The sequence below is a fragment of the Heterocephalus glaber genome, unplaced genomic scaffold, assembly GCF_053883595.1.
Source record: "Heterocephalus glaber isolate CG9 unplaced genomic scaffold, H.glaber_assembly_v1.0 deba00001781, whole genome shotgun sequence".
In the NCBI taxonomy this organism is placed as follows: domain Eukaryota; kingdom Metazoa; phylum Chordata; class Mammalia; order Rodentia; family Bathyergidae; genus Heterocephalus; species Heterocephalus glaber.
This window is the reverse complement of record NW_028258467.1, coordinates 11,134,554-11,161,750: the sequence shown is the minus strand read 5'-3', so window position 1 is coordinate 11,161,750 and position 27,197 is coordinate 11,134,554. Positions and strand designations below refer to the sequence as shown.

General features: G+C 47.3%; 3 protein-coding genes across 5 annotated transcripts in view; 2 read left to right on the top strand and 1 right to left on the bottom strand.

Annotated features, from left to right (window-relative positions):
* Tvp23a (trans-golgi network vesicle protein 23 homolog A) overlaps positions 1 to 9,441 on the top strand; it is a 59,066-nt gene extending 49,625 nt beyond the window's left edge. For both annotated transcript variants that reach the window (XM_087202922.1, XM_004864883.4), the window contains exons 3-6: positions 7,665 to 7,809; positions 8,307 to 8,396; positions 8,622 to 8,750; positions 9,173 to 9,441. In XM_087202922.1, the coding sequence (XP_087059048.1) occupies positions 7,665 to 7,809; positions 8,307 to 8,396; positions 8,622 to 8,750; positions 9,173 to 9,313 (505 nt within the window). In that variant the 3' untranslated portion in view covers positions 9,314 to 9,441. The remainder of the gene's footprint in view (positions 1 to 7,664; positions 7,810 to 8,306; positions 8,397 to 8,621; positions 8,751 to 9,172) is intronic.
* Positions 9,375 to 25,214, bottom strand: Nubp1 (NUBP iron-sulfur cluster assembly factor 1, cytosolic). Of its 2 annotated transcripts, none has more exons than XM_087202921.1 (11): positions 25,128 to 25,214; positions 24,945 to 25,049; positions 23,474 to 23,607; positions 19,854 to 19,922; positions 17,723 to 17,755; positions 17,031 to 17,121; positions 16,163 to 16,317; positions 14,707 to 14,817; positions 14,132 to 14,234; positions 11,985 to 12,095; positions 9,375 to 10,972 (listed from the first exon to the last, which is right to left on the bottom strand). In XM_087202921.1, the coding sequence occupies exons 1-10, from the start codon at positions 25,144 to 25,146 to the stop codon at positions 11,986 to 11,988; spliced, it is 930 nt and encodes a 309-aa protein (XP_087059047.1). In that variant the 5' UTR covers positions 25,147 to 25,214; the 3' UTR covers positions 9,375 to 10,972; position 11,985. The 2 variants fall into 2 exon arrangements, with proteins under 2 accessions (XP_087059047.1, XP_004864937.1); XM_004864880.4 differs by lacking the exon at positions 11,985 to 12,095 and adding an exon at positions 11,901 to 11,984.
* The window catches only part of Tekt5 (tektin 5), a 63,267-nt gene continuing 61,113 nt past the window's right edge, over positions 25,044 to 27,197 (top strand). The window contains exon 1 of the mRNA XM_021244289.2: positions 25,044 to 25,290. The gene's annotated coding sequence lies outside the window, so the exon portion shown is untranslated. The remainder of the gene's footprint in view (positions 25,291 to 27,197) is intronic.

Genomic DNA, 27,197 nt, shown 5'->3' with positions numbered 1-27,197 from the left:
AGTCACTGAGGTCAGCCAACCCAGGTGCATCTTCTCCGAGAACTGTCCTATTAGCTGTTCCCTCAAATACTGGGGGTTCCTCTCCCTCCAGAATCTTCATGGTCGCACACCACTGTTAGCAAACGCCTGAGTGTAAGTGGGTGTCTGGGCTGAAGAAATAAATAGCAACACCGGCTTCATTTTTAACAGTGGGGGAAAAACATCGGTCTAACAAAGGATTCCAAAAAAGAGCATCACTGGTCACATCGTCCTCCCACGCCAGTTCTGTTTTCAAAAATGAATGAATGAGTCACAAAATAAGTAGAGTGACATTAGCCACAGCTACTTGAAGACTCCCTCTGCTCGGGCTTCATAGGTGTTTTTTCTCCCAGGAGACTCAGACATCTGAGGCAAATGTTATTCTTGCATTTTGCAGATGGGTAACTTGAGGCTGAAAGCAGCTTATACTGTACCTTGTCTGGGGCGGTAAACCCAGCAAAGATGGAGCACAAATATGGGTCTGAACTCTCTGGCTTCCACTTTACTGCACTATACAGGTGGGGGAGGTTGGGCATTGTACCCCATACTGGACTTTTCTCTTTTTTTTGCAGAGGACTCTGTAAGGCCAGAAGAAAGGACGTGTGTGCTGGAATTTTCCTCCAGCATCCAGCTATAATGACTAATTACTGAGTTGGGGATTTTTAGGTCTAATTTTTTTTTTTAACCACGCATGGGTCACCGAGGCACCAGAATACCAACCCGTGGGCTTGATTTACCCTGAAAGGCATCTTGCCTCGGTGCAAAATGGAGACTGTTTCTTTTCCTAGCTTTTAATTCCAATTTACATAAAACCACAGAGAGCAATGAACCTGATGTTCCCATTGCCAGCTTCTGTCATTATCAGTGCATGGCCCACCTGGTCCATTCTTACCCCCTCCACTCCCCACTCCCCATTATTAATTTATAGTTTTTTGTTTTTGTTTTTGTTTGTTTTTGTTTTTGGTACCGGGGATCAAAGTCGGGTCCTTGCACCTGCACAGCAGGTGGCGAAACCACTGAGCTAAATCCCCGGCCCATTAATTTATAGTTTTGTGGGGGGGCTTTGATAGTACTAGGGATTAAACCTAGGACCTTCACACGGAGCTACAATCCCAAGCCTTTTAAAATTTGAAACAGGGTCTCAGAGTCACTAAATTGCCCAAGCTAAGCTTTAACTTTTGACCCTTCTGCCTCAGCCTGCCAGAGTGCTGGGATTACAGAAATGCACCACCACACTCGGCTTCCCTAATTATTTTAAAACAGATTCTGGCATCTTCATAGGTAAAGTGAACCAAGAAGAAATGAGAACACCTTCCTCAGACTTTTGCCACACTGAATACAGAACACATGCTCAAGTGTTTCAGAGATGATAGAAAATTTAAGAGGATGTCTGATGAGGAATTTGAGCTGGAGATAGTCTTAAAAATCCAGAATGGAGATTTCAAAGTAATTGATCAAATAAAGGGCACTTTTTATTTATTTATTTATTTATATATTTTTGGTACCGGGGATTGGACTCAGGACCTTGCACTTGCGAGGTCGGTGGCGGAACCACTGAGCTAAATCCCCGGCCCCTAAAAGGCACTTTTTATTTATTTTTTTTTAATTTTTAATTTATATATTAATTGGTACATTTTAGGTATACAATATGTTCACATTTATCATTGGGTGCTTGTACCTGAACATGATGTATCTTAGTTCTTATTTTTTCCCCATTACCTGTGAGCCCTTCACCCCTTCCACCCCTCCCTATTTATAGACTTTGTTTCCTTTGTTTTTTTCTTTCTCATAATTTTTCCTTTCCCTTCTTCCCTTTCCCCTTCCCCTCCTGTCATCCCTCCACCTTTGGACCTTTTCCTATTTCAGATTATCAATTATTCATTTTAATCATTTTCATCCTTATTTACACTTTCAGTTTCTCACACTAGAGATACTATTCGGTATTTATACATGTGTGTCCTCTTTATTTCACTTAAGAGTATGGCCTCAATATGCATCCATTTAGCTATAAATGTCTCTAGTTTCTCGTTCTTTATGGCTGAGTAGTACTCCATTTTATAAAAAAAACACATCTTCTTTATCCAGTTTCCAGTTGATGGGCACTTGGACTGTTTCCAAACCTTAGCTATTACAAACTGTGCCGCTATAAACATAGGTACACATATATCGCTGTGGTATGATTCTTTTAATTCTTTGGGGCAGATACCCAGCAGGGGAATAGCTGGGTCAAATGGGACCTCTAGCCCTAGTTCTCTGAGGTATCTCCATACTGATTTCCACAGTGGTTGCACCAGTCTGCACTCCCACCAACAATGGAGAAGGGTTCCTTTCTCCCCACACCCCCGCCAGCATTTGTTATTGGTTGATTTCTTGATAGCAGCCACTCTTTCTGGGGTGAGGTGGAATCTCAGTGTTGTTTTCATCTGCATCTCTCGAATGACCAGTGATGTTGAACATTTTTTCATGTATTTATTTGCTGTTTTTACTTCTTTGTCTGAGAAATGTCTGTTCATTTTGGATGCCCATTTTGAATTGGGTTTTTGAATTTGGGGGGTCTGATTTTTTTCAATTCCTTATATATTCTAGATAGTAGACCTTTGTCTGCCGTACAGCTGCTAAAAATTTCTTCCTATATTGTAGGTTGTCTCTTAGCTCTGTTGGTGGTTTCTCTTGCAGTGCAGAAGCTTTTTAATAAGATGAGATCCCAGTTGTTGATTCTTTGTGTTAGCTCCCGTGCTACTGAAGTTTTGTTCATGAAGTCTTTTCCTATGCCAGTGTCATTGAGAGTTCTACCTAACTTATCTTCCAGCAAGTTTACTGTTTCTGTCTTGATATTTAGCTCTTTAAAGGGGCACTTTTTAAAGAAACTATTAGATTGCTGCTGAATGTAGGATGAACCAATCTCTTCCACCAAATCAAATTTGCTGTAGCAGCTGGTGTATGGGGCTGTATGTGCTCTGCTGTGAACATTCACAGGTTGCTTTTTTGTGCAGACCCAAGTTTTCAGTACATTTGAGTAAATGCTGATATTTCCCACACCCCAATATACTCTGTGTCCTCTGTCTAGGCAGACCTACCTCCTAACCTGTGTCCATCCACCTTATTATAACCTTTGCCTCTATTTTTGTAGTAGTTTTAGGTTTATGGAAAAACTGAGCAGAAATACAGTTCCCATAAGCTCTTCTCCACCCCACAATTTCCCCTGTTAGTAATGTCTTACACTGTACATGTGTTACAATTGGTAAACCAATGTGTTACTAGCAACTAAAGTCCCCAGTTCATTTACTGGTCCCTCTTCCTGTTATACATGCCATGAGATTTGACAAATGTACAAGGGCATGCACCCACCCTGTAGTATCATAGAGAAGTGTCACTGCCTTAAAAATCACCTGTGCTCTGCCTATTTTTCCCTATCTCCACCCCTCAGAATTCCTGGGGACAGCTGATCTTTTACTATCACTACAGCTTCATATTTGCCAAAACATTGTGGAGTTGGAATTATCCCGCATGCATCCTTTTCTGAGTGCCTTCTTCCACTTAGCAGTGCATGTCTAAGGTTCCTCTGTGTCTTTTTGTGGTACCATAGCTCATTTCTTCATAGTGTTGCCCAACATCCCATTGTCTGGATGTACTGTACTCTGTCTATTCTCTTCATGAGCCTTAGTTGCTTCTCAGTTTTGACAGTTATGCATTATACTGCTATAAACATTTACATGTCCATTTTTTTGCATCCATAAGTTTCCATTCATTTGAGTAAATGCTGAGGGTTAGGGTGGCTGGCTTGTATCACATCTAGCAGTTTTTGAGTAACTTGCAAAGATCTGTCTTTGGTCAGTAGATTCCAAGAGGAATTTAAAAAGAGTTGAGGTGTAGCATACATGAAGTCCAGAAATTGTAAGTGAACGCTCACCCCAGATGTAACCTTGTCCTGGGTTCCAAGATAATCCATTGGTTTTGCCAGGCAGGCAATTTCTACCCCACAGCTTTTGACAGTGGATTCTTGTGGTGGTGGTGGTGGTGGGGACAGATAGCAGTAGTGATACTTTGCTTCATTTTGTTTTTTTTTTGAGTGAAGGCTAATTTAATCCCCAAATTATACCTGTACTTTCTGGGAAAATATTTTATGTTTTGCAGACCAGTGACTGAGTGAGGAAGGCTGTTTTTAAAAAATTTTTTTTCAGTACTGGGGATTGAACCCAATACTTTTACACTGGCTACATTCCCAGGCTTTGAAATTTTTTTTATTTTGAGACAAGGTCTCACTATGATGGCCAAGTTGGGCTTGAATTTTCCATCCTCCTGCCTCAGCCTCCTACAGTGCTGGGAATTACAGGTGTGGTCCACCATATGCCTTTCACTGTTTTCTAATGAAATTTTATATACAAAAACAGGAGGTGGGCCAGAGTTGGCCTTTGGATTAGTTTGCTGAACATGGTATAGCACTGTAAAATTCATGTTGAGGTCTCACCCCACATCTGAGTCCCCATATATCTTGCATGTAGTTGAAGGGCTCAGGTGACTCTTATGCAGATACCAGGTTGAGATCCAACTGTGTTTCTCTCCAGGGTGGAAGATGGTATGTGTTTGGGGCCCAGAACTGTGAAAATGGATTTACAAATAGAGGAAACTTGGACACAAACCCAACAAGACCCTCCCTACCTTGACAACACTTAGAGTGATTTCATTTCTCCCTTTCCACGTTGGTCTCATTTTCACTGTTCCTCTCCAGGTAACAGGCTTGACCTGGTCTGTGGAGGGGAGAGTGTCAGATACTGAGGAGAAAATGTCACTTGCTAGAGATGAGCGCGAAGGGTCATCTGAGGGAATATGGAGGGATCAGGAGTCCTGGGGGATCCCCTCGAAGAGAAAGTCATGGTCAGAGGGGGAATTTTGCAGAGCAGCCCCTTAGCAGTGGAACCATCCTGAGAGATGCTGTGGGCTGAGATGGTAACAGCTGCTCCTGGTTGTCAGGCACCATGTGTTTCAAAGCACTCTGAATGTCCCACCCTCATTTGAAGTTTTCTTTTACAGAAGGAGAAGAGGTGCTGAGAGGTCACGTGGTAGGAAAGGCCATGGAGCTACTCAGAGCACCGAAGCCCTGGCAGTCTGGGGCCCAGGTTGCTTAGAACCCATGTGCTGTTTGTCTTTCTAGGACGACCTCCCTTGTTGTGCCTGGAAGGTGGAGCAGATCGGCGTGTGTCTGTGCCCCTGAATGTGTGTGCCACGGCTGTGGAGGTGGCAGCAGGGCAGAGGAGTCTATTGCAGGAAACAGTGAACAGGACTTAAACCATGGCCTTCAAAGCTCTTGAAACTATCAAACTAGTGTGAGGCCACCTTGCTATTAGATGGGGGCCAGGCTGGCCAAACTCCTGAGGTGGACTAAATGAGGATTTGCGGGGGGGACCTCAAGAGCAGCCTGTATAAAATAGGACTCAAGCAATAGTTTAAATCCTACTCTATTGTTTTGGGCTTTGCTTGAATAATAGTAACACTTTCCAGTATGTGTTAAGATTATAAGCAGGGTGGTAAACAGGACTCAACTTAGTAGAACCTTCCAACAATTGAAATATTTCTGCATTTTATTTCAGAAAAACCATAGCCAATAAAAGAAAACTGGGCAGACAGGATTTATTCAAATGCAGGAACTTCCAGGTTTCACTCTGGATCAGAAGAGATATGTATATATATTCTATGTTGCTTTTATCTTTTACATCCATATTATTTTCCAAAGCCAGATATTTCCAGGGATCTTAACTGACTCAATCACAAGATTCCACACAGCAATTATATTTGCAGAGAATCATACCTACCAGGTGCCAATTAAAATATTTTAAAGTATCTTAAACATGGTCTCTGCCCTAGAAAACTTTCGGTCATTGGAAGAATATTTATCTTCAGGGTCAAGGGGCAAAACTGTATTGACAGTTGAAAAATTCTCAATAAGGATGAAGGCAAAAAGGTTATGAGATTCCAACAGTCTTCTGGAACATTCCGGGAAGTTTTGAAGTTCTACATGGTCATGTCTAATTCTGAAATGCCAGTGGACCTGCTGGGCTGGTTCTCCCTCAGGCCACCATGACTGCCCAGGTTTCTGAAAAGCACGAGGAGAATGTTCTGGAAAACTGCTGGCGTTATACCACAGCCCCTTTTGCCTGTTTGGTGTTCCAAAAACATCAGGAGTAAATGATGCAAGAAGTCACTGTGAACTCAGACTTGGTGGTCAGACACCCCACAATAATTTGTGTGTATGTGGGGGTGGGGTGGGGGGGTACTGCGGATTGAACCCAGGGGCGCTCTACTTCTGAACTACACTTTGTCCTTTATTACATTTTGAGTCAAGGTCTCATTAAGTTGCCCAGGTCTGGCCTCGAGCTTTTGATCCTCCTGCCTCGGGATCCCAGGTTGCTGGGATTACAGGCATGTGCCACCACCCAGAGACACCTCATAATTTTATGACAGCCCAAGTTTGCTTCTTTGACCACATTTCAACTTGGGGAGACAAACAGGCTCTTTCCCCCTGCAGTTCCACCATGGCTTCTGATCACCACCTGGCCCCCTACCCCATCGTTTTACAAACCCACGATATGTATAACTCTGTTCCAATGCCGGCATGCTGACAGCTTGCAGTCCAGTAAGGAACACAGTCTGCCATCATTTAAAATTCAATTGCAAGTTCGGGTTTTGGGCTTCTTGTGGACACGTCAGAGCCGGCAGCACCAGGTTCTGTTTTGAGAAGTCACCTCTCCTCATGGGAGCCATCCTTCCCTTGCTGTCCCTTCTCTGGCACTGGCACCGAGCTGGTGTTCTGGCTGCCATGTGTCATCGGGCGTATGCTGTGGCTTCCTCCATTCTAGCTGAGTACTTACTGTTCTCTATTTAAATTGAGCTCTATTTAAATTGGGTCAGCAAAGAAAGAAACAGAAAGCCACGCATGTCCTATGGCCTGCATCAGCCACTGTCACTGCCAGCATGACCCCTATAGGCATGTTTCCTGCCCCAAACTATTGACCCTTTTCAAGAATTCACCCTTTGTTTTTCTCCCAGACTCACTAACTTGATGTAGATGACTGCTCTTCACTGTCTCACTCTACTCTTGGTAGGTCATAAGGCACAGTGAACAAGAGTCATCTTCCTCTCGGTGAAATGTCAGTGACATTCAGGTGACACTGCTGAGCAGCTGGCATGAGTTGGACCTGCCATTTGAGTGTGATGACCATTTCCTCTTCCGGGAACACACTCCCTGGTGACACCAGGCGCGGGCTCACGTGTGCTGTTACTCGCAGAATAATGCAACCTTTACCTTTAGGGAACTGGGCACTGTCACTGCCAGATGGGAGGCAAGTGATCGCAGTCCTGTTTCACTTTAAAGTTGACTTTGTTTCACACCAGGCTAGTGATATTTGGAGTCAAATTAGGGGAAAGTACTGGATTCTTTGAAGGAGAGAAAACAATATTGCTATTGTCATAATGATGGTTTCGGGACTGTGAAGGTAGTGATGTCCTTCACAATGCCGCCTGTTTTGGCTTGGAGGACCTTCCTTCTTCCGTGCAGAGAAGCCAGTGGGCTGGGCCCTCCGAATGGGGGAGTGAGCCTGTGACTGCCTGCTGGCCTTGGGAGTGAGGGCACCTTCTGGGTTGTTTTCTAGGCATCCCCTGGCCACCTTCTTCCACCTTTTCTTCCGAGTGAGTGCCATCGTCACCTATGTGTGCTGTGACTGGTTCAGCAAGAGCTTTGTGGGCTGCTTTGTCACTGTGCTGTTCCTTCTGTCCTTCGACTTCTGGTCTGTGAAGGTAAGGCTCCCTCTCCTGTGATGCCATCTCTTGGGGCACATGTACTTCGTTTCTAGATAGTGACATCCGCTATGCATGTGGGACTTTGGCTTAAACTGCTGGTACTCAACTGAGCCAGGGTCACTTAAAATTGAAGGAAAAGAGTACACTGCCTCATGTTTAATAAACAGGTTCTGAGTATCAATTGTCATCTTGTACATGTTTCCATTAGGGGATGACAACCATATATGGCCTTAGAATTTTATAAAATTTACACATAATATAAAAAGTATCACAGCATATACAACATGAATATATAAATGTATTTTTGGGGGGGTCTCATTTTTAAAGTAAGTTTAACTATTAGAAGCATCAAAAACTGATGGCCATAGTTTGATGCCCTTTTTTGTCCTGTTCTCAGTACAAGTTTAACACAAACTGGTGACTTTCATTTATTCGTCAGGATGATGACATTGTGCCTGTGGCAGGTCTTTGGTCATTCTGTCCATTCTCTTCAGAATGTAACAGGAAGACTCATGGTGGGCCTCCGATGGTGGAACCAGATCGATGAAGATGGCAAAAGCCACTGGATTTTTGAAGCCAGAAAGGTGTGCTCCATGACAAGATGAAGGAATGTGCATTGGCGAAATGGCTGGGAGAAGTTTACGTGGGTTCCTTCTGAATTCTGTGTATAGTATCTGACTCCTGCCTGCACAAAACCCACTGCCGCTGGCGCTGTGCAGTGGAAGCATGTGTAACGTACAGGGAAGTGGTGGAGTGCTCTTTGTAGCTTTGTTCGCTAGTTCCGAAAACTGAATCCTTTCCCCCAACAGGTCTCTCCAAATCACATCACCGCCACGGAAGCTGAGGCGCGCATCTTCTGGCTGGGCCTTATCATCTGCCCTATTATCTGGATAGTGTTCTTTTTCAGCACCTTGTTTTCCTTGAAGCTAAAGTGGCTGGTAAGGCACCACCTTGACTTTGACGTTGCTTTGACATCTCTACAAACCAGCGGTCGCAGGAGTAGGCTCTCGCTCTTACTGACAGATTATAACAGCTTTGTTGAGATGTTCCTATCCCAATACATTTGGCTCATTTGAATTGCATAGTCAGTGGTTTCTAGCATAGTCATAGTCGTGAAACCATCACCATGATCAATTTTAGCATATTTTCTTTTTTAATGGTGCCAAAAGTTTATTTCAAAGGTGAGAGGTGAAAAGAGAGGGTAAGAGGAAAAATAAAAGTGCACCATGTCTAGGAGACAGCAAGGGGAAACAGAAGCACCAAGACACCCAAGCTGCCAGGTTTGCCGTAGGTCAGAGAGTGGGAGTAGGTCCTGCAGCCTTCCTCTCAGCAGACTTCCCTTTGCTTTGCCCAAGCACAGGCTCTTGTGATTGCTGGGATTTCACTCCAGGCTGCGAACCTCTACGGCTACATCCTTTGTAAGATGGGAGGCGAGAGCGACATCAGCAAGGTCACTGCCAATTTTCTGTCCCAGACTGTGTTCCAGACGGTGAGTTGCTGAGGTCTCACCTGGACAACTACCCTGCAGCCTTGCAAAGTGAAGGAGGCTTTGGGCACATAACTTGGGTAATGCTGCCATCATTGTTCTGCTTTTATTGTGGTAAAATTTACACAAAATTGACATTTCAACCATTATGTGTACAGTTCTTGGCATTCAGTACATTCACAATGTCATGCGGCCACCACCCATCTCCAGGACACTTTATGCCTTTCCAAGCTGAAACTCCCTCTATAAACACGAACTTCCCATCCCTCTTCCCTAGCCACCATATCACTCTCTGCCTCTAAGCAGCCCAATCAGACAGCATTTGTCCTTTCATGACACTTTGGTTGCGTGTTTTTCTTTAAAATCCTATAGAATTAAGGAAGGTGAGCAGATGAGCTCACTTCTAGAAGTGAGAAAAAGATGAGTTTTGAAAATCTGACCAGGCTCATCCTGACATGGTTTGAATAATCTTAAATTTGAATGAGGCTGTGTGTGCCAAGATAACACGCCAGCAGACCTGCAAGTTTCCCAACTAGCCTGCTCACAAGCAGGGCAGAGCCTTGGCTGGCTGTTCTCCAGCCTCCCAGTAGACTTTCAGAAGCCTGCTTTGAGGACATGAAGAATCACCAGCATTAGGTGGGAAATGGATTGAGGCTGGTGGCTGGGAGCTCATAGGAAATGCAGCCCCTGCCCCACTGTGCCCAAGATCTAGGTGGCTCCCCAAGTTTCCTGCATGGCCAAGGACACAGCCAGGCCAAAGCCAGACTGTGCCCAGGCTCTGTGGCCTGGTCACCCGTTAGAGGTCCTAGCTTCTTCATGTGGAACGCATGCAAATCCAACCACATGTGCAGGCAGCAAGGGGAGGAGAGAAAGGAAGGGAAAGAACAAGGGGATTTGCCCACCCTTCCACTTTAGGCCCCAGAGTGGTATGGAGAACAGGAATTTATTCTTCCCTCTGCTGGTCTCAGTTCCTGTTGGTGGCATATGACCCTGGAAATTACTGGATATATTGTATGCCTATTACTAAACAGGGAGTACACACAGACCACAGATCCTAGTGAAGGGGTGACTTACGGGCTTTTCAGGGGAGTTTTGATGGGTCCCAGCTGCACTGTGTACTGATCCCAGAATGGACCCGAGTGAGGCTCTGCTGTGTCCAGACTTTCCCTCCATCTGAGAACAACAATGTGGATGCTGCTGTTTGAAAGCAGGACCGTGTTCCGCAGCAAAGCCCTGTGTCCTGCCCTGTGGTTCCTTCCTGGGCTTCCTTTTCATTTGAGGTAGAGTGGCATGAACAGGAGTCCTATGATCCTGTGATCAGGTTGGCTTCTAGGTCCCCAGGCCTTTGGTATCTGGGAAGAGACCTCGTGGGACAGGTTCGAGGAGCTGTTTTTATTTTAAAATGGCATGTGTGAAGAAGGCCCTGCAGCCATGTTCTAAAGAAAGTGGACAGAGAGTAGATGATTAAAGTGTCTCTGAGAAAGTCACTTCCAAGCAGGCCAGCATCTGGTCCCTTTAGGCCTGCGACCCCACCCATCCCCGAGCTACTCAAGTATGCTTGGATGGGCTGCTGGCAGGCTCCGTGACTCGGGAACTGCTTGGTCCTCAGCATGCTTCAGGAACTGATGAGGTTCTCTTCCTCTGACTGATTTGGACTACAAAACTCTTGGATTCCTGGAAAACAAGACGGAGAGCTCAGAGTGCTCACACTTGTCAGCACCCCCAGGACAGCCCTGCCCTAGCTGGGGAGAGCCATACCCTTGTGGGGTGGCCCCCCCCCCACACACACTTGGTGGCCCAATTCCATAAAGTTTGTTTCTCTGATGCCTTGAATCCTGGAAAGTGACCTGAATGCCTCTCACTGCCTGGCTGTGGATGTCTCATGGCTAGAGCTGTGCCCGGCTGTTCTCTATTTGGATCCTCGGAATGGGGTGACGGACCCTTCACATCGTGCTACTGGTGAATAAATCCCAGCCTCAAATTAAGAGGCAGGAACTCTAGCCAGTTATTGCTGCTTCTGCCTTAAATTTGAGGCCTTGATGTCTGCTGGTGGCTCCATCTGGCCTGCACACAGGTTCACTTTGGCTCATGGTTTTTGGTTTTTTTAAATCAATTTTTAAATAGCCTTAGTCAGATGGATTTCCTATACCTTAAATTTCACCTACATGGTACTTTTTTTTTTTTTTGAGGAGGGTAGATACATGGGCTTGAATGCAGGGCCTTTACACTGAGCGACAGACCCACCTTTTAAAAATGTATTTTTTATTTTGAGGCAGGGTCTTACTAAGTTGCTAAACTACCCAGACTCCTTCAACTTGTGATCCTCCTACCTCAGCCTCCCAAGATACTGGGATTACACACAGCCCTGCCTGGCTTTACTATGTTTTTTAAGCTATGAATTAGTTCACACCATTGATATGTCAGGAGATTTCTCATGGCTTTCTGGGCTGAGGGGACCACTCTGTAGTCCCCACCACCCATGCTGTCCCTGGCAAAGCCGGTGGTGGTGGCCATTCTGACTACTGGAAGGCTGCCCTTATACCCAGCCTGCCTCTCCCAGCACGTAAGTGTCTGAATTTATAAGACTCACTTAAACACTTACTTTGAATTATACTTCTGTAGGCTAATGTGGCTGGTGAATCTGGGGCTTCAATGAAGAAAGATTGGCCTTTGTCACAGCTCTTACCTTAAAGAGATAAATGAAAGACGATGAAGCCCTTGAGGAAAACATGGTACAACCAGTCCTTGGGGCTCTTCCTGTGCCAGCGACATGATCTGGAGCTCATGGAGAACAGAGCTGGGATGGAAGAACCTCATGTTCATCCCTTCCACCCAGGAGGGGACGTGGCTACCATTTCAGTGCAGCTGCAAGTCAGCTGAGTGTGTGGCAAATGCAGGTTCAAGGGACCCCAGAAAACTGATGACTTAGCAGCTCCCAGGTGGACCCAGCAGTCTGCATTTTAAGAGGTTAATTGAGTATAAAGATAATGAATGTACAGGTACATAAAAACAAAACCATGGACTACAAAAGGAAAATACCACGAAAGAAAGCCCAAGAAGGCTACAAATGTTTTGGGCATCTTTCCAGGAACATACACATACATGAATTTCAAATGGAAACAAACACATAGACTCTTACACTTGAAACATGATAGAACACATAATGTCCCCATTTGGTTTGTTGCTTTTGACACATTTAAGTTCACCCTGAAGGTCACCCACATGGTACAGATCAGCCTGCTGGTCCTTCCTGGCTGTGCAGCTCTTGACTCCAATCTCCTGGCCACACACAGGTCATCCCTGGGGCCACATGGTGGGGGAGACAGCCCCTCTGGGGGGTGACTGCCCCGGGGGGCCGTGCCCAACTTCCCTTAGAGCTGCATAGCACATGAAATGCTCCTGCAGGTTGAGATGTTCCAGTGGGCTGAGACCTTCCCTCTGCTCCACCTTGGGCCTGGGGTTTCTCCTAATACATCTCTTGGCAACCAATCCCGCCACAGGGGACCTGCTTGAGGCAAGGGAACTGGTGGCAGTGTACACTCATGTGCTGCTCATGCTCATTCATCTGGCACCTGCCTCTGGGGCCTCCCAGGCCTTTGCGGGGAGGTACTTGGCTCACAGGTGGAGAAGGAAACACTCAGTACCACTATGGCCAGGGGACAGCCACCTGGTGAAGGCTCTACCGCCTAGGGGAGGCTAGAAGGCAGCGGCAGTTCTCTGCATTTTGCAGGGGAACCACACACCAGAGAAGCACCTTGGATACTGTGGGAGGAAGGGAAGGGGGACAGGGATACACCCTCCTGCATGCGGGCTCTGGGAGTTCTCTGGGGCTGTTTCCGTCCTCGTAACAGTGTTGCCCATTCTTGCTGCTTTGCCACTGGCCTGATGCGTGTGATGCCCCACCTGCTCCCACCCTCCCTAAGGCCTCAGCCTGAGCCTGATGACAGCCTGGGTGCCTGCTGCTCAGAACCAGGTCCCAGAGGGAGCCACATTCTTGCAGTTGCCTCTTTGTCACATGTCCCTGGCTGCCTCCCCCTTCCTGGACAACGGCCTCTTATCCAGATGGCTTGTGCTGGGCAGCAAGGGCAGCCTTGATGCCCCTTTCTCCTCAACCATCAAGTCCTGTCACTTTCCCTCTTCTCATACCAGGGCCCAGTTCCTGGTGCCAAGTTAACCGGTACCCTGTGATGCTAGCCTGGCACCTGCAGGTCCACACCCACAGATGCCTTGGCTTCTCCTTTCCTGACAGCCTAAGCTCTGAGGCTTGGCTCAAAGCCATTGGTAGTGGGGTGCCAGCCTCCCTCTCCCCAGAGCCAGCTCCTCTATACATGCTTTCTGTTGGTGGGTCCCTGCACGGACACATGAGACTTAAGCAAGTTGCACTCTTATCTTGGGGAGACAGGAATGTGGAGGGGGTGGTTAGAGAAGGGAGATGCTTTCTGGGAGGAAGGGCTCCAGGACACCTCACTGGGGTGTCCCCCTTGGACACACATTCCTCTGTAAACTGGCGCTCTAGCCCTTGCAGCCATTCTTCTTGCTATCACCCTGCTTGGTATCTTTTTTTCCTAGCGCCCTCACTGCTCCCCTGTCACTATCTCCCTGAACAAGTTCTGCTCATCGCAGGCACCTGCCCCTGGGTGGCACCATTTCTTCTGCAGCAACAGCAGCGGCAGTGGCAGTGGCAGCAGCAGCAGCAGTGCAGTCAGCCTCTGGGACATCAGCAGGAGCAGGAGCTCTGTACATCTGGCTCCAATCCCCCACTGTCCCTTTTCCCTGCCCAGCCTTGTGTCCATGAGGGCTACTTGAGCAGTGAAGACCCACTCAATGGCTCACCTATGCATGGGTCCAGAGGCACTTTGCCAAGCAGAGGGATCTTCAGGTCTCGGCACATGGCCTCTGCACCTCCACTTGTTGGGGGGAAGATCTGAGATTCTTTCTGTGAAGAAAATGAAAGGGGAGGAGGCCTGACTTTGTTTCAGTATCAAGGATAGACTGTAGCTCTTAAACCTTTTTAAAAAATAGCCTAGTTGGGTGTGGTGGTTCACACCTGTAAATCCCAGCATTCTGGGAAGCTGAGGCAGGAGGACTGCAAGTTCCAGCTCAGCTTGAGCAATTTAGTGACTTAGCAAGACCCTGTCACAAAATAAAAAATGAAAAAAAAAGGGCTGGGGCTATAGCTCAGTGTAAAGGCCCTGGGTTGAACCCCAAGGACAAAAAACAAACAAACAAAAACTTCTTTCTGAATGCAGAAAACCTAACCACCAAAACAGCATTTTCCCTTCAGTCAGCAATAGGGGGTTTTGACTCAGATCTACTTCCCAAAATGATAGAAAGCAGAAACATTTGCACAGAGAGACATTCCTCTGAAGGGATGTTTGTGCAGACCCTGATGCCACGCACTCTCTCACCTTACACTTGGGGCAGACAAAGCCACTCATGTTCTCCACCACCCCGATGATGGGCAGCTTCACTTTTCGGCAAAAGTTGATTTCTTTCCGGACATCCTGGAGTGATATCTCCTGCCAAGGTGCAAACAGACCAGTTACTCCCATGTCAGAGCACAAGAAACTGAGGATGCGTGCTTGAGGAGATGCTGCTGTGTGGTGCACTCACTGCATGCACACAGTCTTGGAGATGACTGCCACTTACACAGTATGATTTGGTGACTACTATGAGATAAGCCCTGTTCTAGCTACTATTACTTTTCACAAATCTCAACAGATAAACCTGAACAGCCAAGTAGCAAACATATGAATTTGCAGAACAGTAACTGTTGAGTGTTTCTCAATACTCAACCTTCTAGTGAACACTTGCCTACTCTCGCTAGATTAGGGGCCTAGCAAAGTCTGCTGGGTGGGCCCTGTCTGGCTGGCCACCTGCTTCCGTGATGGAAGCAGTTCTACAGCCTGCTGCACCCACCCTCTGTGTATGGTCCACAGTGGCACGGCTGAGTCACTGCGGCAGAGACTCCATGGTCTACCAGGCTTATGGTGTTTATTAGCTGGACAGAACTCCTGAATGACATCGTGAACACAGCTTTATGGACAGTAAGAAGGAATAGTGCCCTCCTTAGATCACTTTAAATACACTTCTGAAATCTGAACGCTTATCTTACAGTGTCATTTTACCACTGCCTAGTCCCTTGCTGTTGTTCCCGTTCAACATTATTGCAGGTTTGTCTGTCCAGGCCCTGGTCTGGCTCATAACTGTCAAGTATGGCTGGTGCTCCCTAACGCCTGTGGCCCTAGCACTTATGGGCTTCCGAAAGGTTCAAAGCTTCCAGAGTTCTCCTCTCTTCCCAACACACATGTGGCTCTCAGCCCACTGAGGCCAGGTACGGAGGGAAAGGCCTTAGCTAGAAAGGAAGCAGCTGTTACTTAGTCTCTTATCTGTTATACCTCTGTGATTCTCTGCTTGGTGAATAAAGCTCTCTGCTTGTGAATAAAACCTTGCTGCTTTGTCAAAAGTGACCTGTAAGAAGCCACACTGCCCATGTCAGTGCTTGATGTGAGGGTCTCTGAAAAAGCGTATGTCCCTGGCCTGAAACTACATTTTCCAGACAAGCTGTTACAAACATGGGGAGCGCCCCCAGCACCCAGAGAAGGGCTGGCACCCGCTCAGTCTATTTTCTCTTCTTGGACAATCCTAAGGCAGGCTCAACTGCATTGTTTATTTCATCTTGGGGAGCTGTGGGATCAAATCCAGGGCTTTGTGCCTGCTAAGCACACCCTCTGCCACTCAGTTTAATAAGAGATTTCTACAGATCCGTGCTGGGTGTAGCTGCAGATACATATTCTGAAGAGCCAATCTAAGAGTAGGGTCTGTCTCAGAGCTTCAAGAAAAAGGAACTCAGCGCTCACTCACCTGAGGGGTGGTGATGACCACTGCCCCATCAATGTGTGCTGCTGCCAGGTACTGGACAACTGAGAGGTGCTCATCGGATGTGCCGGGTGGCGTGTCCACAAGGAGGTAGTCCACATCTCCCCAGTCCACGTCACGGAGGAACTGCTTGATCATGCCTGGAAAGGAGTCGAAGCTGCTGCCTGCCTCCCTTCTCTTCCGGTACCACGAAAGGATACACGGAAGCAGTGTGCAATCTGTCTGTTTGGTCTATACTCTATGCCACCAGTTCTCAGCTAGGGGTGACACTGTCCCCAGGGGCATGCAGTGACGTATGGAGTCATGTTGGGCTTCCATGACTGAGGGGTGTTACTGGCATCTAGTGGGTAGAGGCTGGGGACACCATCAAACCTCTTCCATACATGGCACAGGCTACCCCCCCGCCCCCAGTAAAGATTTAAGTGGCCCACAGTGTCAGTGATGTGAGGCCGAGTGACCCAGTACCAGTTCAGCCTGGTGGGCAGCTCACCTCACTAACCTCTGTCTGACCCAAATAAGCCAGTACAAAACCATAACAAAAACAATTTCAGGGTTCTACACATATGAAGGGAAAAACACAACAGACATTAAAAATTATAAAACGGAAACTGGTATTTCTCATAGCTTTCTTCACATAGTGAAGACAGAGGCAACCAGAGGCTTGGGAGGAATGCATTGCAGTGGCTGGGGTATAGCTGTGTGGGACAGCACTTGCCTAACATGCATCAGGCACTGGGTCTCATTCCCAGCACCACAAATAACACACTGTGAAGCCTAGCAGGGTAACTGCTGCTTCCTGACAGGATAGGATGCGACCACACAAGAACATGAGGAGAAAAGCAGAGTAGCAAACCGTTTTTCTTTGGTCCCCTCCAGATAACAGCATCATCAGGGCTGCTGAGCAGGAAACCCACAGACATCACCCCCAGGTTATCTTCCACATACTGGAGAGGGAACAGAGGTGAGGGCAAGATGCACTTTACTCAAAGCCGCAAAGACGGGCGCTTCCCTGTGGCTCCTGTCTGGGGCCTAGCTAAGATTATTTTTGGGACAAAGTTATCATGTGACTTATGAGTTGAGTACACTCACTCTGCATCCTCCACCCAGACTGAGGGGATTTGAAAGACACTGTGAGGCCTGTGCTGCAATGACAATCAACTGAGCTGAAATAAGTACATGTCATATCCTTAACTGTCTTAATCAGGAGTCAGCAAACTACGGCCCTGGCATCAAATCTGGCCCACTGCCTGCTTTTGTAAATACCTTTTATTGGAACACAGTTGTGGCCATTTAGCTACATATTACTACTTTGGAGCCACAGAAACAGAGCACATAGGCCCATAAGCTGACAATATTTACTGTCTGCCCCTTGACAAGGTTTGCCAAACCCTGGTCTTAATAGATCCTCCCTGCCTGGAAAAGTACCCCAGTAAATATCTGCAGACTGACAGGGTGGTTGGGAAAAACGTGGCCAACCCACCACAAAGCTGTTGTGGACACCTGACCACACACTACTGCACCATAAGGCAAAGGGTGAATACTCACCACTGGAGACCAGCCCGAACCACTCTGGTGCACCTGTGGGAACACGAATGTTGGTAAGAAATTATGCACCCCGGTCATATGCACGCAGTTGTGTTAAAATACACTCCGCCGCTGCACACAACACTCCTGAGTTCTTGATGGGATGTCAACAGCTGGGGGCAGGGTGAGGAATGAAGATACGACTCAATCAACACTCTTTGCTCCCCAGATCAGGCTATTTTGAAATTCTGCTGGGGTCTGTAGTCAGGGAACCAAAATTAGTCCAGTTCAAATATGACTTTGAGTCTGAGGTGTTTTCAAAGAGTAAGCAAGAAAAATGGGCTGGGAGTTCTAGAGAAAATATAGTTCACTGTGGAGCAACAAGGTTGCTTTTGTAAAAGTCTGGGAGTGAAGGGAATTCTTTTTAGTGACATGGTGAGTTCAAAACGGGGCCTGTGAGTAGCCTGAGCTTTATCCCAGGCCAACAGCTGGGGTCAGGAGACACTGGGTCAACTGTGAGCCTCAGATCGCTCCTGGCTTGGTGTCCATGGTTCAGCTCTTTGTGGCTCCTTCCTTGTTATGCACCTGGGGCTGACCAGCTTCCAGGTACACTGGTCTCAGCCATTGGGCTTCTTTAGAGCAATGCATAGCAGCCAAAATCAAAGGGCTATTTTTCTTGATGAAGTATTCCCTTTCACTGAAATACAGTTCGGACACCACAAGACTCACTCATTGAAAGTGTGTACATTTTCATGGCTTTATGTACATTCGCAGAGCTGTGCACCCACACCCACTTCAGGCCATCTTTATGACTCCAAGAAGAAACCCTGCTCTCCTGAGCTGTCTCCTCCCACCCTCCACTGTCCTCCAGCCTTGGGTGACAACAAACCTACCTCTTGCCTCTACGGATTCGCCTATTTTGCACATTTCATATAAATGGAAACATGTAATATATGGTCCTCTGTGCTCAAAGCTTTTCTTTTTTTTTAAAGTATTCATTCCTATCTTATAGGTATTCACTAAGTCACTGCTCTTAAAAGAGTGATAAACATGATGGTCCAATAGCACAGAAGAAAATAATGTTTTATTTTTATTTCATTAAAAATAGTGTTTTGTTTTTGCAATGGGGTCTCATTACATTGCCCAGCCTGGCCTCAAACTCCAGAGCTCAAGTGATCCTTCTTCTTCAGCCTCCTGAATAGCTAGGACTATAGGTGTTTAGCACTCCTGGCTAAATTTTCACTCTTAAAATATTTCTGTGCTAATACAGTAAATTCCTTATACCCATGTTGGGGACTTGTACTGCAAAATGTGTTACTGATCAGGGCCTGTGATCAAAATCGTCTGGATCCTGCCCAACCAGGGGCTGTGTCCCCCGCCCTGAGTACCCTCAGATGCAAATCCAAGGCCTTTGCAGAGCCACTAGGACTGGCCCCACCTGCCTCGATGACCCTCCAGTCCGCTGAGGACATGAGGGTGTAAGGGCTCAAGCTACCTTTCCCTCTGCCACCTGCTTGCTAAAGGCCAGCCCCCTGCGAGGATACCCTGAACCACCCTTGCCAAAGAGCAGCTCCTCTTGCCCTGAGGCAGTCTGCTGTCACTTGCCCTTTTCTATGAGGCTTTATCTACCTCACTTACTTGGCGCTAAGGAAAGAAGGCAGTCTTGAAAGCCCTGGGATGCTGGACCCCCATTCCTACCTTCATGGGGGGCCCCTCCTTGGGACAGCCTGTCACTAATGGGAGGGAGGCCTGGCATCTGCTCTACTGTGGCGGCCCTGCCCCTGCCCACGTCACTCACTGCCTTACCTCAAAGTCTCAGTTCCCCAGAGCGACAAGGGCAGAAAGACTCCCTGGGTTCTAGGGCACAAACCCCAAGCAAGTTCCAGCCCCAAGGTCCCAGCCAGAGCCAAGTTTCCATGTCTCACTTCTGCATTTCACTTACTGTTTCCCTTCCTCTCTGAGAAGGCATCCAAACCCATGCTTCTCAAATGGTGCAGATGGATTTTATATATAATCCCGCCCCTCAAATAAACAGCTGGTGCTCAGGCAAATAGGTCATGGAACACATATCTGAGCTCATCGTGCCCACACAGACACGCACGACCTCTGCTTGACTCCTTGCCTGCCCTAAGTTCTGATTCGCAGCTCTTACCTGCTCTCCTTCCAATCCCATGATCTTGGGAATAGAGGGCCCACAAATATCGATGTCCAGAAGGGCAACCTGGGAGGGGGAGGCAAGACCTGGTGGTTACATACCAAATGCACAGAGGAAAGGACAGGGGAAAGGCTGGGGTACGGAGTAGGAGACGGCAGAAAGAAACTAGGTCAGATTTGCAGCAGTCAGGTCCTCATGAGGACAATGGTTAACACTGACCTTCCAGGCTACCAAGGCACCGCTCAAACTCCAAGGAAACAGCTCATCAACACTGTCCCCTGCCCCAAGTCTGGCTCGGCTCCAAGGCTGCCAACGACAAGTGTCAGGGCACCTGCAGACTCAGGATTGGCCACAGTTTACTCAGCCCTAGGTGGTAAGCATTGTTATCTCTGCTTCACAAAAGAAAAAAACTGAGTTTCCGGAGGCCAGGTGACATGGTCAGTGAGCAAGGAACAGAGCTGAGCCATAAAGCAAAGTCTCCTAACTCTAAAGCCAGAGTTCTGGAAAGGAGCCCAGAGCAGATGTTCTGGCTAATCTCTGTTTTCCTGTGATCCTAAAGGTTAACAATAAGGTTTCAAAAAAGACACTTAAAATAAGAAAGAAATGTAGAAAGCTCTTTGCTGGTGACTTGGTGCAGTCTCAGATGACTCCTCCCCCTTCCCAACCTCTGCCTTCCAGACTGATGAATGTAAAGGTCTGGGCCAGCTTTTAGGAACCCAGGGCAGGGCAGGCCTAGTATTCATCTTGAGAGCTGGGAGGTCTCGGTTCCAATGTGCAGCACCTTGGGTAACTTTGGAACTTGCCCCAAGCTGCTTCTTGCTTCCCTGTTCAGTCCTCTCAACACACCCAACCTCTTGCTCCCTCAGAACCACAACACACTTCACCTCAAGGTGCCACTCGCCTCTTGCGCCCTCTGCTGGAGCAGCCCAGGAGCGCAGCAGAGCTACAACCTGACGTTTTTGCCTTCTTCATCCAGACACTTGGATCCACAGGTGTTAATGATCCAGACACTTCACATCTGTGGCTCACAATGTGGGAGAGGTCACCATCACTGCAACCCCAGCAGGATCTCCTCGGGCAACTTGGGCTTCTAGCCACCTTATTTCCATGCCATTCCTTCTGGGAACAACTCCATTAGCTGCCTTTTAGAAGCGACACTCCCATGACCAAGGGAGGGAACTGAGAAAAACCACATTGGAATGCAGTAGACAGGTGGGGATGCTGACCCCACAGGGGTACCCACAAGGCTGTCCGCCAGTTCCTGGTTCCAGACGGCCAGGCTGTCCCTTTAGATGTGCTGTTGATGGTGTCACTACTCCAATAATGGCAATCAATTCCCTTTGTGCTTAGGTTCAGCTGAGAGCCCTAGCTGAGAGAACAGCACCTCCAGCAATCTTTGCCAGTACCTCTGCAGCCAGCAGGCAGGAGCTGATGGTGAGGGGGGTGTCTCCTGCAGTAAATGGGGAGCAGGATGCTGTGGGGCTGTCAGAATCCTGCACCCTACTGCTCCCCTTAAGCAGGCAGGGGAGGAGGGTCCTAGCCATTGCTCTGGGTCTTCCCAGGCTGTCACCTCACATGAGTTCCTTCTCCTTCCTCAGTGTCATCTGTCTGGGCTTCTGCTGTGTGAAACAAACGTTCCAGGTCCTTAGGCCCTTCTAGCTCTAGGGTTTATCAGCCCCAGGGAGGGGCTTCAAACACTCCAGTCCCCAAACACCCAGTGCTGACTTTTCAGTGATGCAGTTTACCTTCCAAATAGTAATGCAAGATCATAAATATGTAGCTGGTGACGCTCACAGGAGAAAGCTGGCACATGACTTGATGTCCCTTGGCTCCAGCTTATAGTACAAAGGCTCCTCTGGCTTTCACAACGGACACACTCCCTTGCCTGCCGGTAGTTGTTCATGGTTATTCTCCAATTCTGCTCCCTCCTGATCCAAGGTTCTTTCCAAATGGAATGAGAGGATCTGCTTTGTGCATCAAGTGCTGAGCTCCCACCAGACTGCAGGTAGATGAGGGGCAGGCCATTCCCCAACCTCCTGCTGGATTTAGGGATGGAGGACTAAAGAAGTCACACTACTCAACTCCAATCAACACAGCCTGTTTAGTGCCTACGCTGTGCGGATGCTGTGCACACTGGAGACAGTGATGTCTGCACTGTCCTGAGTAGGTCTGCCCAGGGAAACACACTTTCCTACATGCTTCTTTTAAGCCACCACTGCAAACAGAAATGCAGCATACTTAGCTATATCTCCACACTGGATGGGAGATTTCCTTCAGTCACTGTTGGATGTGTGCAACGAGGACTTTGCAATGGAATGCTAAGGGAGGGAGTGATGTAAACAGCTGACTACTCACGACTGGTCAGAGTTTGGCCTGTCCCTAGACAGCTATTTAAGGATATTCCTGACAATTTCTAAAAGCAAACACTGTTTTACCCAATCTGAAAAAACAGATTTAAAAAAAAATTTTGTGGTATTGGGGATTGAGCCCAGGGGTACTCTACCACTGAACTATACTCTCAGCCCTTTTAATTCTCAGACAGGGTTTCACTAAGTTGCCCAGGCTGGCCTTGAATTTGAGATATTCCTGCCTCAAGATCCAGGATAGCTGAAATTACAGACACGCACCACCACAGATTTTTTGACCAGCCCACTAGGCAGTACAAATCTGACCCTCAGGTGAAGAGACTGTTGCCTCAGAGAACAACAAACTGACAAGTATATTTTCACCTACTCAACACTGTGCTTTGAATAGGCTACAAATACATCTTTAAAGCAGAAATCATCATCCGTTCATCTTCCAGGTAGTACAGTAAAGCGGTAATGATGACTGCTGTCACGGACATTTACCAAGCATTTACTAGGGTCGGGCGCCATGCTGCCACTTTACGTGCCTCGTCTCACTCAGTCCTGAGCCCTATTTAACAAAAGAGAGAGAACCTGCTAGCTGTCCTAGGCCGTGGATGGAATTGGGATGGGAACCTGTCCAACTCTTGAGGTTTTCTTCTTGGCTACCTACCATACCTTTATTAAAGCTGACACCCACAGAATCACACTGGGGGATCTGGGCTTTCAAGCTCATCTGTGAACAACCTAGTGCCAAAGTCAGCAAGCATTTTCTGCAAAGGCCAATCAGGAAATATTTTATGCCTTAAAATGTTAATGCCACTGTCAGCTCACAGGAGATGGGCTGGATTCAGCCCACTGACTGTAGTTTGCAGGCACTTGGCTTAGAGAAAAGCTGAAAGAGGTTAATAAAGTGGAAAAAGAACTCTCAACACAATGCAACAAATTTTATCAGCATGCAAGAAGAAACTGCTATCCACCAATTTCTTGGCTAGGAAACCCAGTGAAACACCTCAGCTGTCAGGCAGTTCCCCGTTTTCTCTGGAGGAACTGAGATACACAAAAGACCAATTCAACTTAATCTAAAAGATCAGCTGGGGCTGGGGATTTAGCTTAGTGGTTTTGGTGCCTGCTGCACAAGCTGAAGGACCTGAGTTGGATCCCGGTACCAAAAAAATTAAAAATAAAAAATAAATAAAAGATCAGGTGTCTAAGAGCTGTCACAAACCCTCAGACAGAAAGACCATCACCCAGGTTTTCCCAGGGTCCCACCTGTGTATTTTCATCCTCTGCTAGGCCGTGGGCAAGGTGGGCACTGAAAGTGCTTTTCCCAACGCCGCCTTTCCCAGACAACACCAAGATTTTGTGTTTCACCGTCTTCATTTTCTCTTTGATTTCCTCTATGGCTGCAAAGGAAGCAGTTCAGGTAATGAACTACCTGCACAAGTCCTGAAGGTCATTATTCCAATGGCCTGGGTGAAGCTAAGTCCTTGGGGCTGTTTTAAAGCAATCTGTGTGAGACACCACTTCATCAATGATGGGAATAAGCACTAAAGAAAATAAGGCTATGATCACATCTTAAAGTGTCTTATTTATTGGTTTATGTGTTTGTCTTCTCCCCTAGAATATAAGCTTCATGAGGGTAGGGACTGTTTGAAGCCTTCACTGCTGTATTTGCAGCTCCTGAACACAACTTTGCAGGTTCAAAACCTGGGGCAAAATCTTCCAGGGGACACTTGGCAATATCTGGAGACATTCTGAATGCCACAATGAGAGTGCTACCAGGATCTAGTGGGTAGAGGCCAGAGATGCTGCTATTTAGCAATCCACAGGGCAGCCACAGAACAAAGGATCTGGCCCCAAATGTCAGTAGTGCTGTTGATGCAGAATTCTGATTAAGTAGCAGACTTGTAATAAGCAGTCACTGATAACTATCATTTACTATGCTTTAGATGTTTCATCCTACTTCAAATTCTTAAAACAATACTATTGTTTTAAGGTAACTATTTTTCTCTCCAGTTTTGATGAGGAAAGCTCAGAGAGGTTAAAATTCTTGCTCAAGGTCACAGTTTGAAGTGGGTCCAAGAATCAAACCCAGTCTCTCTTTGAACTCCTTCAAGATTCTTCTCCCAGGCTTTTGCTTTTCAAGATCCTTCTAAGTAGGTGTTAAGAGTCCTCCGCACCCTGGAATTTGTCCTTCACAGTACTTACTGCGGCAGCAATTTATTTGCTCGCTCATTTGTCTTCCCTATTAAATCAAACTCCGCTAGGGCTAGGACCACACCTGTCTCGTTCACAGCTGTCTCCTCAGCACAGAGCACTGTGCCTAGGAGGTGATTAACATATATTTCTAATGAATGGAGGGAAGACTCACTCCTCGAAAGAAATAAAATTCTGTTCAGATGGCAGAGCTAGAATTTAAGCCCAAGGCATTTCAAACTTCAAGGGCTACTGTCGCTCAAGTCTCCGGCCCCGCCCCTCGACCTGGCAGACATTTCTCCAAGTCCTGCCGCCCTCGGGCCCTGTCCCTCTTCATGTCCCTTTTCAGTTCACGCCTGTCATTTATATCTAAAGAGCCGTCCCCATTTCCGGCCCCCTCCTTTGCTGCCGCCTTTTAAAGGTCCCACCAAGGATACTTCAGGACACGCCTCTCTTCCCGCCCACTCCCCCATGGTCTTCCAAAGCCCCGCCTGTTCCGGGCCGGAGCCTCTCACTTCCCGTTTAGGCCTTGTCTCTTTCTCACCCGGGTCCGGAGCGGCGCCGGCTCCAGAAGCGCACAGACGTTGGTTGGGGCATCCCTGACATGAGGCCCCTCGGCCCGCCTGAGCGCTCTCGGCCCCGGGGCAGTCTGTGCAGAGACAAGAGCACAGTTAGAACAGCTCGCGCTCCTTCACCCCTGCCACTCACGCCCCCGTCGCGAGCTCACCGTGAGGCACCTCCTCCATCCTGTCGTCCTTGTAGTCGACGCGCTCACCGGAACTAGAGGTGGCGCATTTCCGCCTTTTGGGCCCAATCTGACTCTCCAGTGCGCCAAATTAGTCTCGGAAATGATGTATACTGCGCTCATGCGTGAATTCGATGCCAGGAAGGTGAGGCTATTACTAGTTCTGTCTGACATGTCTGTCTCTGACATAAATGCTGTTTTCATACCCAAGAAATTTCATATTGAAGCAGCACTGCTAGCACTGCCATACACATAGCTAGCACTGCTACACAACCTGTATTCAGATTTCATATTGTTCCAAATAACCCCGTGCCGCCCCTATCCTGGATTCAATCGAAAATCACACAATACTCATTAAGTCTCTTCACTCTTGTTTTTAATTCAGAAGAGTCCTTCTCTTTTTCTTCTATTTTTTGGTCTTTCATCACATTGACAATTTTTTAAGACTCCGTCTTATAGAGTACCCCATCATCTTGCTCTTCCTGCCCCATGATTAGATTGAAGTTAAACTTTTTCTTTTCTCTTTCATTAGTTTCTCTCAGAACACACTTGGGTGTGTACTTGCTTGCCAGTGAATACATGGTGCATAATGCCAGTTTGTCCTGTTACTGAGAATGTGAAGCTTGGTCATTTGGTAAAGGTGTTGTCTGCCCAGTTTCTCCAGGTAATGGGACCCATCTCCGTTTGTAAGTAACAAGGACTCTCTGGGGTAATTCGCTGAGATCCTATGCATATCTTTTTCTGTATTAACCTTTTGCTCAGTGGTTTTAGCATTATTGTGTCAGTCAGTTGTGTTGGTACTCGCAATTTGAGACTTTTCCTAATCCTATCATAATTGTCTTTACATTTATTAACTGGCATTCCTCTTGAAGAATTTTTTTTTGTTGAGACTTACTGTGGATTTGTGGATTTTTAAAAATTCGGTGTTTAATAGTAAATTATTATTTCTGTTAATCTCTCCCTTTTTCTCCCTTAGATTTGTCCGGTGATGCTATTTATTTTTGGTACTGGAGATCAAACTCAGGTCCTTGTGCTTGCGCAGCAGGCGGTGAAACCACTGAACTACATCCCTGGTCCCTAGAGATGCTTTTTAAGCCTAGTGCCATTCCTTTGGGCCTTAACCCAACCTCTGGGAGCCTTTTCTTATTTTCTGTTGCAAGATCTTCCAGGCTTTCCCATTGGCCCTAAGCTGTATCTCTGGGGAGCCTAGTTGCTCTCAGTGTCAGTATTTAGGAACGGAGAGGTTGGGTGCTGCATGTGTTATAGCTACTAGAGTATCACTGCTTCTGTGCTTGGCATACATTTTGCTGAGTACACAGACTTTACCTGCTCCAGACACTAAGGATGTATAAACTCATTTATTAAACAGTAACATACCAGTTGCCTACCACTATCACTATTTCTATCCCTTTGCAGGGCCAGGCACCCAGGGATAGGCTCGTGCTTCCAGGCTGACCAGGGCCCTGCCATCCTGGAGCCCAGTGTCACTGGGGTGACAGATAAATAATCATGTAATTATAGTATGATAAATGCTATGACAGATGAAGACCAGGTGGAGAGGGCAGGGCAGTTCCTGGAGGGGTCACATCTGAGTCAGAGCCTGCAGGCTGAGTGGGAGACAATGACTGGGGTTGTGTGGCAGGTGCTGTTTCAGGCTGAACAAGCCCCAGCAGTGAGGGCCTGGAGGGAAGTGAGGGAGTCTCCTGTCAGGGAGGAACTGTTGTTAGCTCCATTTTGCAGGAGAACAGAGAGGGTTACAGAGAAGTACTTGCCCATACAGCCAGTCATTTAGCAAGGCCAGAATTTCAACAAAGTCTGATATACAGCCCAGACTCCTAACACTGTTCCCTACCTGCAAGGATGGATGCAAGTTATTTGTCTTTTATTGAGGACAGTGGAGCTCAGAGAAGTGAGGTGGCTCTCCCGGGTCACACAGCCAGCAGGCTGCACTGGAGCTCTCCTGACCATGTGATCTTTTTCTGTCACACTTCCAAGGCCTGAGATAGGACTGTTGTCCCTCAGGACATTTCCTAGCAGGTTCCTCTCAGCTAT

What these genes read in the sequence shown, in the direction of transcription:
- Nubp1 (XM_004864880.4), bottom strand. An exon ending in TGGTCATCACCACCCCTCAG is followed by an intron (nt 14,818 to 16,162) that starts GTGAGTGAGCGC and finishes GCACCTTGGCAG; the next exon opens with GAGATATCACTCCAGGATGT. An exon ending in GCCTCTGGACCCATGCATAG is followed by an intron (nt 11,985 to 14,131) that starts GTGAGCCATTGA and finishes TATCTCTTTAAG; the next exon opens with GTAAGAGCTGTGACAAAGGC.